Source organism: Dermacentor andersoni, chromosome 6 (assembly GCF_023375885.2).
Source record: "Dermacentor andersoni chromosome 6, qqDerAnde1_hic_scaffold, whole genome shotgun sequence".
Classification (NCBI taxonomy): Eukaryota; Metazoa; Arthropoda; class Arachnida; order Ixodida; family Ixodidae; genus Dermacentor; species Dermacentor andersoni.
In genome coordinates this window covers 58,250,405-58,265,477 of record NC_092819.1, presented here as the reverse complement: position 1 = coordinate 58,265,477, position 15,073 = coordinate 58,250,405, and the positions used below count along the sequence as shown (strand labels likewise).

Below are 15,073 nucleotides of genomic sequence, written 5' to 3'. Positions count from 1 at the left end.
TTTTTCGAGAAGTTATAAAGGGCTGCTGTAACTATAGAGCAGCCCTTAGTTGGCAAGTATACGTCGCTGCAGTCGTCCTGTCAAAGCGCGCTTAACCGGATTTTCCCTGACGCCGGCGATACCGATACGCTGTAGCAAGGATTTTGCACCCTTTGCCTGCAAATCTTGCCCCCGAAAAATGGTCCTCTATAAAGTATCTTGCGGGCCTTTTTCTTTAACGCTGCGTTACCGGTACTTTCAAGTAACGAACGGCACCAGCCGTGGTTGCTCAGTGGCTATGGTGTTGGGCTGCTGAGCACGAGGTCGCGCGATCGAATCCCGGCCACGGCGGCCGCATTTCGATGGGGGCGAAAACACCCGCGTACTTAGATTTACCCGCCGTGGTTGCTCAGTGGCTATGGTGTTAGGCTGCTGAGCACGAGGTCGCGGGATCGAATCCCGGCCACGGCGGCCGCATTTCGATGGGGGCGAAATGCGAAAACACCCGTGTACTTAGATTTAGGTGCACGTTAAAGAACCCCAGGTGGTCGAAATTTCGGGGAGTCCTCCAATACGGCGTGCCTCATAATGAGAAAGTGGTTTTGGCACGTAAAACCCCCTAATAAAGTAACGAACGGCATGCATAAGCGTATCAACGCGACATGGTATTCTGCGCAGAATTAAAAAGGGAAAATGCAGGAAGATGAGGATTATTGTACGGCGACAAGATACGCTTCAAAAGGTGTACGCATTCTTGGTGCGTGCATAAAGGTTGATGTTGTGTACTCAATTCTCACCGATGTTATAATAGAGGTGACGAAAGTTAACAAAAAGAAAGAACCAGACCAGTATGGCTTTCACTATTTATATAAAGTGCTGGTACGGCTGCTACATTTAAATGCGACAGCGCGGACCTTTGTGAAGGTTACACAGTGATAAGAGAGTAGCCAATGAGCACAAACTGACTTTTTTTGAGCCATCATTTATGAACTCGCTTTGGGCGAGACGGGTCGCATTCGAAATATATTGGAGCAGCGCCATGGCACGAGGTCAGAGAATAACGGCGCTATACCTGTTCTTGGCCTCAGAGATCGGACAGCGCTCGTCGCGCGATCTCGGAGTCCGCATGCTGTTGCGCGTGTTTTCTGTCCTCGCCCTCCCCACATCGCGCACTGCTTAAATACACCTTCGTTATGCACGCTAGCCTTGTGCTTGTGCCGCGAATATCCAAGCCCCTGCCACAAGCTGCAGCTGACACGGCCAAGCCCAGCTTCATCGCGAGACGTAAGACGCACAGCCATCGCTTCGCAGTGTTCCAAGATTTGCTGACGCTTTCACATGCATTCCAATAAAAAGAAGTCGATCGTTCTCCTGCTTTGCGAAAGAAATAAAGAAAGCAAAGAAAAGAAAGAACGAGAGAGGGGGGGGGGGGTGGAAGACGCACCGCATCGATTATTAGAATATTACGGGTTCAGACAGATTGAAAAGTGCGCGACGAGAAAAGGAGGAGCGCCATAGATGATTGTGAACCCACGTATACTTCGCGTATTTATATCTCTTTTTCGAAACAACGATGGCTAACGTTTCTTATAAGCAACCCAGAAATCGTTCAAAAGAAAAGCAAAATAAGCGTACATCTATGGACGACGGTAAAGAATTAATAAGTCGAGGGCGGCTCTTGTTTCCAATTGTCCGCCGTATACACGGGAGGAAAACGAAATTGCCCGCAACGTCCTCGACCCTGATCGAGGCCCCGGGCGATCCATCCATATGCGATTGCCCGTTGGCGCGGACTCGTCCAGAGCGCCACGCCACGCACGCATGAAAAAAATCCCCACTGTCACGCACAAAGCGTGCCAGGCCCTTTCTTACTTTTTACTTCTTCCTTTCTATCCTTCCGTCTTTCTTTTTGTTTTTTTCTGCCGCCGCTACAGCGTTTCTCATCACGTCCTTCGACGTATACCGTCGCGTCTTTCCTTTCCCATCATGGCGGACGTCACCGAGCGCGCAAGCTTTTCATTCTCACGTTGTTTTGTTGTACTTCGCTTTCTTTCTTTCTTTCTTTCTTTCTTTCTTTCTTTCTTTCTTTCTTTCTTTCTTTCAGCTACTTCATGAGCGTGTACGCGGGTCGAAGACAGCAGACGTCGTAGTGCGACGGGAAGCAATGGAAGTACACACACTGCAGGCGAGCGATTGCACAACGCAGGGAGTGTGGGTGCATGGGGGGGGGGGGGGGGGGTCAGAGTCAGAAGAATGGGTGGGAGATGTACGTGGCGTGATTGTTTCTGTTTCCTTTAAGGTCGACGCCGGCCCTCTGTCTTCTCTCGAAGACAGAGGGGCTTCCACGTTAATTTGTTTTTCCCCACGCGGTCGCTTGGGCCGCGTGCAGACGTGGTGCGCGCGCACTTGTTTACACGAGGGCACTCGGTCGATGGGTACCGTTATCTCGAAGAAGAAGGACAAGAAAGAGAAAAAGAAAACTCTCTCTCTCAGAGCTGGGAGCCCTATAGCCTTATACTCCGTTGATTAGAACGCTATACTTATACTATACACAGGCTGCAGAACATCACATCTCAAAGACGTTGGTGCGGGAGTGCCCTCGTCATCGACAGGGCTTTACGTGGTCATGCAGGCGAAGTATAAATGGGCGTCTCTAAAAGAGCGGAGTGCACGCATAAGCGTAATTTGCGCGGCTACGACGAAAAAAAGAAACAGAAACAAAGCGATCTTGCAGAGAAATTTGGGTTACAAGACGAACAGTAAGTCCAAGTTATTACTTCAAGGTTGCTGGAATAACAAAAAAATAATAACGCGGGTCACAGTACACTCCTTATTGCAGTCGATGTACAGTGTGCAGCGAAAGCTACCCTGCATGCACGAGATTCGGCGGCGTGTCTCAATGGAACGGAAAGGGCTTGACCAGTGGGCGCCGCTAATCCTTCCGCCATTCCTCTCTGAATACAGCGGGTGTCGGTCACGGGAGGATTAGCGGCGAACAGTGGGAGAGCCCGTCATTCGCTGGCTCCCGCTTCTTGTGGCTTATGCGATGATGCGCTTACGCTTTGCCGCACTTGGAGTAAGCCGGTGTACATCATGCATCGTACTCCACTATTTTGAAAGGACGCAGCTTCGGTGCTTCAGAACTGGCTGATTCATTCATTCATTCATTCATTCATTCATTCATTCATTCATTCATTCATTCATTCATTCATTCATTCATTCATTAGGTTTGTAGTTATTTGATTTGCTTATTTAGTCATTCTAACTCGCAAAGCAGCAATGTAGCTTGGAGGTACACCGTCTTGGTGAGTTCCGCATTAATCTTGACCACGCGGGGTTCTTAACGCGCACCTAAATCAAACTACACCAGCGCTTTCTCTTTTTTTTTTCTTTTTTCCCCATTTCGTCCTTCGAGTGATAAGTCATAAGTATTATTTAACATACTTGTAAGCAGTGGTTCCAAAGGCATTCGTATGAAGCGAGAAAACGTGTAATACGGACCAACTCGAACGTTGCGTCTGTTTGACGCCAATACACGAACAGCGTGAATCACGCCGTAGAGTTGCTAAGGTTCCGGATTAAGAGCTCAATATCAGCCATTAATTAGGCACGATAAAGTTCTCTTACAAGCATACGCAGTACCGCTTGCGTCATTTTAAAACTTCTTATTAGTGCATTTACCAAGCAGAAACGTAACAGGACGTGTCCGATCCGACCGATGTCATGTACGCGACCTCAACGTTCGGCTGAACACGCGCTAATGCGTGCGTGCGTCTGTCTGTATGTGTGTGTGCGTGTGTGTATGTGTATGTGTCGAGCCCACTTCTTCAGTTAAACCACATGAATTTTCCTAAAGCTAAACTTTTTTTTCTTTTTTTTTAATGCTAGGTGTTAAAGTGCGAGCCTCTTCCGGCTTAGCATATGACAACTAAAGAGACATCTTCGTGGACGGCGTCGGAGGCGAATACACGCGAAAGGTCTGTCCTGTAGTTGTGGTCAAAAGAAAAGTTAAGGAAGCTTTAGCTCGGCTGCTCCTATCTAAATGCATGTAAAAGGAGAATTCGTTTTTCTCTGCAACCACTGCACCAAATTTGGCGAGGTTTGTTGCATTTGAAAAAAAAATTTAAGATCTAGTGACTGTTGCTTCCGAATTTTTCATTTTGGTTGTCAATTTTTTATTAAGAATTGGCAAAAATTGATAATTTTCAGAAAACGACACTGTCAAGTTTACAACTCTAACTCAGCAGGGAGAAATGATATCCCAATTCTGTGAATTGCGTGTGATAGTACACATAAAGCGCACAAAATTGATTTGTTACACATGAATCTAAAAAAGATTCAGTAATATGGAAATGCAGCTTTTGCAAACGAACTCACGTAAGATATAAATTGACTTATCGAATTTGTCCGCTTTGAATGATCTAACGGATGCCATTTATAGAACGGCGATACCTGGTATTGATGCAGAGCTATTAATTTATAAATTTCGTGCGTCTATATTTTCGAACTTGCGAATTTTAAAAAATTCTTAAGAATATTCAGTCCCTGAATGGAAATTCTCCTTCCAACAGTCACTAGAGTTTCACTTTCTCTCTCAAATGCAACAAATTTCATTAAAATCGGTCCAGGGGTTGTCTCAGAAAATCGTTTTGGCGTTTTACATGTATTTGCATAGGCCGCATAGGAGTTGGGCCCGAGCTAAAGCTTCCTCTTAAGCGGACAGCTGTTATGGCGGCAAAGCTTTTCCTCGTTTACATAAAAGCAGCTGCGCACGGATGACGAGTAAGAGCGAAGTTCTCTCTGTTTTTTCCTCCCCGTCTTTCATTCGTGTGTCAAAAAAGGCACACAGGCACACGAAAACCGACCACAGGTGTTGCCGTGAGCAGTCGACAACGGCGCATTTCGTAACCGTTGAAGCGCAACGCCAATCAGCCGTTCTAAGTTTGTTTCGGCAGCAAACAATTCGCGGCATTTTTAACTGTCACTAAAATCACGCTGCAGACTAGCCCCCAGCAAAGATCAAGCTTCGGTCATGTTGCAATTATATATGCGCACACAATAGAAGTAATTATCATACAATACGAGTGCGTTTTGCCGACTCGAATCGCTCGAAAACACGTCCTCTCACATTTGCACCAAGGTGTCAACGCAGCGGACGCCCTCGCATTAACCTTTACATAACCGCGTCGCCCCACACGCATAACCAACGGCGTCGAGCGAAGCCGAAGCGAACACGGCGAGGTACGGCGACCTCGCCGTCCTGACACGGGCTTTCCAACAACGCTCGGAAGCTGCATCCGCGCACAACGGCACGCCTAGCTCATTGCTGCATCTCGCACGTCTGTTTCGTTTCCTTTTTATTACGCGGAACAACTAGCGCAATGCTAACTCAACGTTCCAATGTCGATCACGGTGTTGAACAACCGCTCTACAAGCACGCCGCAACCGGACGAAGTGTTCCACCATCGCGTCAAGCCATTGGAATGAATGAACGCGTTCCACCGATTCCGCAGTCTACGCATCCATACTTTCACCGCTTTCGGTTCGCCCCACAACGCTTTATTTTTCTGGTTCCACCCCTCGTGTAAACGCTGCGTTGCCGCCCGGCTTTTAATCGGCCGCGATGAAATGAATGAGCGTCGCACACCTGCGCGATAAACAAGCGAGACGCCGCATCCGATCGTTTTCTTCTTTTCTTTTTTTTCTTCGTTCGAAGGAAAACAAACGGCGATTCCTCCGCCGTACTCACTGCTATGGCGGCTGACGTCGGCGACGCTGATGCCGTTCTCGTAGAGCATAAGCCTTTTCTTGGTGCCGCTCAACGCGAACGTAGAAACCAGGAGCGGGTCCCCGACGGGACCGCCCGGAGCCTTCGCCATGGCACTGTTTGGCGCCTCGCGTCGGCCCGCCGACGCGAAAGCAAGCAGCCGGTGACGGCACGGCGAGCGGCGGCGGCGGAAACCCGTCCCTCGGATTTTGCTACGCGTGATCGTTTAAGGGGAAACTGTTTTCTTGCTCGGTTGTTTCGTTCCCGCCCCTTCTCTCCTCTCGCCATCGCAGCTACATTAGGGTGGCTAGAAGGGGAGGTGTGAATACCGGCGGCACAAACGTGACCCCACAGCGCACCGATGCCGCGGGGCGGCGCTGTTGACCAAGGCGGGGTAAGCACGCAGCCGAAATGAGCGCCTCGCCAGCCTCGCGTCGGCTGCATCTCAACCACCGAAGTGAAAGTGAGCCCGTTTCGGGTATCCCGCGCTTTCTGCGAGCGTCAAAGAATGAATCTTTATCATGAAAACAATGTTATGTCAGCCCAAATCATTACTCCTGTGAAATTTTACGGGCCCAGTTCGCACTGTATCGAGATTCAAACGCGTTTTGTCTGTGCGCATTTCGTGAGCTGACTTTGGGTGTTAGGAGCTAGTGGGGGCTTCGAAATAATTTCGACCACTTCGGTTTCTTTAACGCGCACTGACATCATACGGCACACGGGCGCCTTACATATCGCCTCCCTGAAAATGCGACCGTCGTCCTCGAGATCAGCAGTCAATCACCCTATGCGTGCCGTAAGACCTGTAAACTGCAGACATTACCTGATAAAGTCTGGACGTATTTACAAACCACTTTTTGTCTGCGCTTGCAGACCTGTAGCATGTCATTTTGACGCTCATATAAGGAATTTACTATGATTGCAGACAGTGAAGCAACAGATCTGGTCATGAAATCGTTTATTTACAAGTGAGCAAAAAAAAATTTACAACACACAAGGTTTCAGTGTTTTCCGTTTCCTCTCACTGGTCTGCTGATTGACACCTTTAAGCAAAAAGTGAATCATTGTGAGGCAATAAAAACGTATAGCTGAGGCTGTCAGGGTAGAAGAATGGTCTAGGCAACCAATCTTTGACATTTAACCAATTGACTGCAAAATCTCGGCCGCAGCTTCGGCATGCTAGCGTGTTACACAGAATTAAAAATTATGGGGTTATACGTACCAAAACCACTTTCTGATTATGAGGCATGCCGTAGTGGAGGGCTCCGGAAATTTTGACCACCTGGGATTCTTTAACGTGCACCTAGATCTAAGTACACGGGTGTTTTCACATTTCGCCCCCATCGAAATGCGGCCGCCGTGACCGGGATTCGATCCCACGACCTCGTGCTCAGCAGCCCAACACCATAGCCACTGAGCAACCACGGCGGGTTTTACACTGAATAAACGAGCGAGCTTGTTTTCAAGGGCAGTGTCCAGCTTATAGAACGATTCTGAGGGATATAAAAGGCCCTCAAGGTCCCACTCTTTGGATGCCTCTGGTGGAAGCTCTCTGGGGATATTGCCTTTATGGTGCTTCGCAGTCTTCACAATGTGTGGGCAAAACACGCCTTCTCGCCACATAACCTGCAATGTAATAAACTAGCCGTGCGTCGCTGCGGTGCTCAATATAACTTTGGTGGTCCACAGCATCTCGCCCTCGAATGACGGAATGTCGGGAGGAACACTCCAAAACAGGCGACGAGACCAACTGGCAGCGGAGGGCGCAGGCCAGCGCGGGAGTACCACGCCGTAATACCACGCCGCGAGCAGCAGCGCCACGTTCCCCCTGGTGGCATCGGTGCGCAAGGGGGTCACGCGCGCCCGAAGGAAAGCGCCGCCGGTATTCACACCTCCCCTTCTAGCCACCCTAGCTACATCGCAGCAGCGAAACCTTGCGTTTCCGAACTCGTGGACGAATGAAAGGCGTTGCCGCTTTATGCTAGAGGTAAAGCAAACAACCTGACCTTCGCTTCCAGGTAACTGAGCGCGCCCTCTTTGAAGAATATGACATTGGTGGTATGGTGGCGCCATCTGCTAACAATTTGTACAAACACACTTCCCATCCGCGTTTTGTTTGTGTTACTTTGCCATAGTGCCTTTTTTATTCGCTTCTTCCTTTCTATTTGTCTCTCGTAGAGCACCGTCTATAGCCGTGGTAGTTTACAGGAATTGAGTTTACGTATTTTTAGTGTCACTTGCTACAAATTCTGTGTAATCAGCTTATCCAGTGGGTTTCCTTCGATTGCTTCAGAACGTGGTAAAAATTAAAGAGCGTCGCCTGCTCGACGGATTTCTTCATCCGGTGTCAGGCGGACGCGCATCTTTTCTCTGTATTGGGACACGCCTTCTGACACATGACTATAGTTGGCCTTGGCGAAGTCAAAGCAGTAGAACAGGGCACTTAGAGTCTAAACAACTTTTTGTTTTAACCCTTGCCTTCGTTGTGCCAATTCTTTGTACCTTGTCTTGTTTGCCTGCCCCCTCCCTCCCCTCTGCTTTTCTTTCCTAAATTTTATTTCTCTTTCTCTTTTTACTATCCCCGTTATTCTTGGACAATCTCCCATAGTACCGGGTGTCAGTCATGGCAAGGACGAAGACGACGTCAACAGCAACAATTTAAATATTTTTTTTACCAATGACTGGTCTAGCACCTCCAGCAAACTGTTCTTTTTTGTAAGGAAGATGAGACCATAATAGAACCTTTTTATCTTCTGCTTTTTTTGCAGACGATATATTATTTTAAGGAAAAGAACACTATAAACACCGTTTCGTCTTCTCGCATTGGATAGGATTATTAGTAGTACTGACCTGCGACCTTCTGTGCCCAAGAGTCGACGCGCCCAAGCCTTGACTCTAGTTAAAAGCTAGTCAAATCTACTACCTCAAACTGATCCAGTATGTAGAGAACGAACAGCTTTATTGCGTGCAAGTTTCTTGGGGTCTCCGTATCCTTTTCGCACCTACGTACGTTAGAAGGATTCCAAAAATTCGAGCTGTACGTGTACGGCAACACATCATATGTCAGGTACCTGCTTTGCTAAATAAAATTGACTGCATGCTTTTTTTTTTAGAATAGAAAGAGCAACTTCAAAAAAAAAAAAGCGTTTAAGATGGTTTTGTTTGAAAATAACATTGAATTTTTTTTTTGTAAATTCTAATGCCTCTACATTTCGTCTTGACAATGTTTAGCACGAAAGTGCTACCTGACACCATAATTATCTGTATTTCCATTTTTATTTTGTGTCCTTGTTGAATATTCTGTATGCTTTCGCAATTATGTACGATATTAGCAGCTATTGCAAACGCACAAGCAGGTTCCTTCAGTACTTTTCGTGAAAAGTATTGAAGGACCCTGATACAACTAAACATTGTATTGTATAAAAGTATTATTGTCAAAGTGCAGATAACTGTACACAATGTCGCCAAGTGCTTGCATATAATCAGTATCACGTTTTTTAAATACGTGCGAATTTACCAAAAATACTCAGAACACTTTGTAAATACCTTGTTATTACGCTATTTCTTCTTGTATTGAAATGTGCTAGCAGATGTGATTCTGTAACAAAAGTCTCCATGCCGCACTCTGAGTTGGTTTTTTCAGGCTACCAAGCCTTGCGCTTTTGCTTCAGTTCCTCTTCCTGTACAGAAAGAAATTAAGTAAATAAATATATAGAAATGAATTAGTGGACACGGAGGCTGCTGTGCGCTGCCATACGGGATTTTCTTCCAAGGTCAATGCAGATTGGAACTCTAAAATTTTCACCTAAACAGTGCTTTCCTTCTGTTTCCACCGAATTCAGTTTGCTTCATGTTTCTTTTACCTTCCTCATTTCTCATTTCATTTTGATGTGTGCCCGCTTCTTGACCGATCCTCCCCGAGTGGGTATTTGCCACAAGCTACAAGGCTGCAACTTGGTGGTGCACGTATTTGATGACGTCACTGTCATAAATCGTCTGCACGACTTTCTGTCAGTCCAGCAGCACCGTAACAAGTAAATAAGGTGATAGCGTATTTATTATGAGTGAATGTGGGCAAGAGAAGGGTGGTGATGTTGATGATGATGATTATGATGATGATGATGATGTTTAATGACGCAAGGGTCAATGATGGCCAAAGTGGGCCACGAGAGAATGACATACTAAACGAACGAACGAACGAACGAGTTAATTAATTAATTAATGAACGAACGAACGAATGAATGAATGAATGAATGAATGAATGAATGAATGAATGAATGAATGAATGAATGAATGAAAACATAATGTCCCAGTCCGGTACGCTCGAATCAGCGAATCGAACCTACGCAAGAACTCTTGTAGTCATACTTATGATTCTTTTCTCTCTCTCTCTCTCTCTCTCTCTCTCTCTCTCTCTCTCTCTCTCTCTCTCTCTCTATGCTTGCGAGGGCACACAGGAATGGGGCAACAACCACAGCTTCTGATTACTTTTCTTGCAATATCGATACACCTTATTTTGCATCGTAGCTAACAACGGATGCCGATTAACGTCCCGTAGGTCCTGTACAACGCTATCGCAATGAAGAAAAAAAAAAGAACTTGCGTGTCCGTGTGTGGTTCGCTGTTCGAGCAAATACGGTAAGCACAGAGAGAAAGCCTCACGCGAGCGCCGAGGCATTTTGCAGCGTGAGGGAAAGGCGCAGTTCACGTCATACATATCTTAATCGCGGTGTCGCGCACACCTTGCTTCAATCGGCTGCACTGTAGATCCCCCCCCAGAAAAAAAAGGTTCCCTGTACGCTCACTGAAAGGTTATCGCAGTGCATGAAGCTCTCCGAATCTTTGGAAGGTTCCGTACAGTGCCGCAATGTTCGGTTCCTCCTTAATTAAATTCTGGTGTTTTACGTGTCAAAATACCGATCTGATTATTATGAGGCGCACGTCGCAGTCGGCAACTCCGGATTAATATCGAACGCCTGGGGTTCCATAACGTGTACCTGCGTTTAAGTACACGCTTGTTTTTTCGCGTGCTCCATATCGCAATGCGGCCGGCGCACTTGGGATCGAACCCGCTACCAGGAACTCTGCAGCGCAACGATAACCACTAAGCTATACCGTGGCAGGTGGCGCTTCTTCGATGTTGTGTTGTTTGCGAACGTAAGTTCGGCTTATGGGGTTCGATATATGTATATATATATATATATATATATATATATATATATATAGATTCCGTATTTATCCATCTTGCACTGATCTAAGCGTTGTTTATTCTGCATCGGTGCAATAGATGACTAGGTAGAAAATAATTCTGGTCTGAGCACGTTGGCTTGGAGGCGTTCGCGCTGTACACGAAAAACACGTTTCAAGTATACCTGCTTCTGCATGCCCCTATTACTCAATTTCGCTTTATTTCCTCTCACATATGAAAAAAAAAAAAAACATAAAGCAGAGGGAGGATATAAAAGTTTAAACGCTGTGCAGCTTCACGAGGATTTCGGGCCCGCACAGCAGTCGAAGGCGTAGCACCTAGCGTCTGCCCGCGAGAGTTGGCGAAAGTACATGTATAAGAATAACGGTTTCGCGACAAAGCATAAAGCATATCACATGTACCACACTTGTAGGACAACACTTAATGTTCACGTAGAAAATTCGATGATGATTTAGTAAATATTGCGCGATATCTGTTGCACACAACGTAACCGGAGTCATATGAGATACATCAACACTCAGGAAATTATCACTCAGAGCAGTTACAATCATTTAAAAAAAGAATACTCGGTAAGAATATCGTCAAGTATATGTATGTCAACGCGTTTACTATAACTCGATAATCATACATTCTTTCTCGTACGTCTGTACTGGGCAAATAACTGACGTTAGCGCTAGCGGGCACCTCTGCCTAGCAGACGACGATCTCGTTCCGCTAACTCGCTAACCCTCACGCCGAAGCGTGCCGCAACACTGCAGTTGCAGAGGCAGATTACCGCTATTGCAGAACAGGCAGCGGCCCCCCCCCTCCTCCCCATCCCCCACTCCATCCTGCTTCTCCGTACACGCAATCCCAACTTTGACGCAACGTCTTCCAGTAAATGGTTGTTAGAAGAGGCAAACGACCGGAGGACAAGAGAAAAAGCCCGGTGTCGATCGATATAGGAGCGCCCCCTGCAGGGATGCGGCTTCGTCTGCTCGGTTAAATAGGCGACGCCACTGGCCGCGTTCAACCTGACAACGCGCGCCTCGATCCTGGCGATGACGCAAGCCGGTCTGCGACCTTCTTCGGCCCATCCGCGGCCTCTCCGCGTCTGGACGTCGACAGCAACAGCTGCATCAGACGCTTCCGAACGGCCTCCGTACTGTCGACGCCATCGTGATTGCCGCGCACAAGCTGCGACGTGATTCTCGACATTCATGCACTCTAACAAAACTTTATGATCATCATTTAAACAATTTTTTTTTTTCCGTCCACGAAGGCATCACAGAAAGGAGCGGCTCGCAGCAACAAACAAGTGCAACGGTGAAAAGTTTGACAGAGTGTTGTAGAAAGAGCATGCCTTGAAGGCTTGCACTTCTCCGGAACGGGTGACGATGGAAGCAGGCAGGCGGTTTCAATCCAGACTCGTTCGTGGAATAAAGAAATCCCGGTATTAAATTACTTAGATTGCGTGGGTTTTGCGCGCCGGTATGGCGATTTGATTGCGAGGCACGCTGTATATAGTGGGGAAACTCCCGATAATTTTTGACCACCAAGTTCTTTAATGCTATAATCTACCTGACTAAGCGCACGAACATGCGTGCATTTGAAATGGCGGCCGCCACGGCAGGGATCGAACCCAAGACCTCGAACCCAGCAGCGAAATTGCATAGCCGCTAAGCTACTGCGGCGAGTAAAGGAGTTTTGCTAACTTTGTTCGGCAAGACGGAACACCAACTTTTGGGCTTTAACCAAAACGGGATTATGCTGTGAGCTGTTTATTTAGAGCAAAATTAAAAATGAAGATGAGAGAGAGAGAGAGAGAGAGAGAGAGAGAGAGAGAGAGAGAGAGAGACCCTACCCGGGTACACGCTTCTCGATTCACCAGCTGGGCACGGCTTAATCAATATGGCGTTCGGCGGCTGGCTGGTATTGTATTTCCTCTTATGACCTGCCTTAAGAGGGACGCTAACGAGCGATATATTAAGTTTCGCTGTATTAGTAAATTACGGCGATTTACGGATTGTGCTGTTTTATGTGTGTGTACTGTGCGCGTGCGTGTGTTGTGTGTACGTGAGTACGTGCGTGCCTGCATATATTTGCATGTATAAACTGCGTGTATTTGCATAAAGGCCGTTTATTTACTTCGACATCCAATCTTCGCGTTACTGCACGTTGAATTCCTGTCAAAGGCGCTTCTGGTGACTTGCGTGCGTCCATTAGCAGAACCAGTGAAATGTGCCGGGACATTAATGTGCCACCGTTTGTGCGGGTTTTATTATTTCCTTTTTTTTTCATTTTTACGCACGTGAACGTGAAATGCAATGGAATCATTCCATATTGTGTTATTATTCTTTAACAACAGCACAATTTAGAGTCTCCGGGGACGCCGCTGGGACAAAATAGCTGCCGACATTTCCGACTATACGTTCAACTAGATAAAATGAAATCTGTATGGCTGAGAATAATTTCGGCCGGTAATATGCAAGACCGATAAACCCAGTTGGTTTGTGAATTCGAAGTCCTGTAGTACAGCGTGAATCATTGATTACGCGCAGCTTTGCGACGCAACACCCATTCACTTTGAATTCTCGGTTTATCTGACTCGACAAAAGTAAAAGCTTACCGGCCGAAGAAGAAATGCACCCCCCCCCCCCCATCTATTAGAAAATAGCTTGCATTCTGCCTGGTTTCTGAAAAAAAAAAAAGAACTATTGTCACACAGACACAGAGCAAGTACTGACGCTAAGGACGATGCCCATGCACTACAGCTGCCGGTCGCCAGGGTGAGGACGATGAAGTGACCAATATCATCATCATCATCATCATCATCATCATCATCATCATCATCACCACCACCACCACCACCACCACCACCACCACCACCATCATCGTCGTCATCATCATCATCATCACCATCATCATCATCATCATCAATCAATCAAGTAACGGAAGTGAGTGAAAACTTTATTCTAAATGTCCTTCGATTTGGTCGGGGTGGGTCCATAAGCACCCCAGCCTAGGTGACGGCCTCGAGTCCTTGGACACGGGCGCCTTCCTCGGCGTGCCGGACGGCCCACAGTTGATCAGCGAGGTCTTGGCTGAGCAGGGCCGCCTCCCAACGCGCCCCTCGGTACGAGACTGCCATGTCTACCTCGTTCGTCGGGGACTCCTGCTGCTCCCTACCGGTGCACGCCCACAGCATGTGCTGCAGCGTTGCTCTGGCTCCGTCGTCGGGCGAATAAATGTCGGGGCAGCAGACGTGAAGGATCGCCGGGTTCGGATATGTGTGAGCCGCAATTGCCTCCAGGCAACCGCCTGTTTCTTGTTTAGTATGCATGTCAGAAACGGAAACAGAATAATAATTTATGTTCACTACTAATTAAATGCGGATAGTACATATCAATAAGTTAACCAGAAGCAAGAAGTTCATATTATGTTTCAACAGAGAGTCATGGCCGATCCCCCTTTCGTGGGCACGTGCCAGAATTTTGAAGGAAGAAGTAGAAGAGGAAGAAGAAGAAATCTTCTCCGAGATCACTACTTAATCTCATGTATTAACAGCTTATTTTTCATCTTGGGTTATTCATCTATTTTCCTTGTTTGGTGTGTTACTTGTTTATTAACTAATTTATTTTATTTTTCAATCATATTACCACCCGATCCATGGCCTATCCCCCATGGTGTGGTCTGTGCCATTATTTGAGGCTTCACCACCACCACCACCACCACCGCCATCATCATCATCATCATTAATAAAGAAAGACCATTGTTCGGCAAAGCTTGTTTATTAGCTCTGTGACAATATGAGCATCAATCATCGCTGCGCAGACACATGGAACAAGTATAGTAAAGGACTAGGTAACTTTGTATAATTATAACGTCCCGACTCCCTGGTAAAATTGACGGCGTATCCATCCATTGGAGATCATTCGCGAGTTTAATGTGATTAAGTAATCCATCCTATAATGGGTGTGTGGTTAGGATATGTTTTACGACGGGCGTGTGATTGGTGATTGTATGTTTTATACGATGATTGTCGTGAAAAACTAAGTTGGGGGTTAAGGAGGTTTATTAAAGACCGGCACATATTCAGTGGCACATACCCGGTGAGCCCGTTGGTTTGTTGGTCAGAG

General features: G+C 46.8%; 1 protein-coding gene across 1 annotated transcript in view; it reads right to left on the bottom strand.

The window, feature by feature from the left end:
• Positions 1-6,039, bottom strand: part of Cerk (Ceramide kinase) — a 97,075-nt gene extending 91,036 nt beyond the window's left edge. The window contains exon 1 of the mRNA XM_050171622.2: positions 5,729-6,039. Coding sequence (XP_050027579.1) covers positions 5,729-5,858 — 130 coding nt within the window. The 5' untranslated portion in view covers positions 5,859-6,039. The remainder of the gene's footprint in view (positions 1-5,728) is intronic.
• Between the last annotated feature and the right edge of the window lie 9,034 nt (positions 6,040-15,073).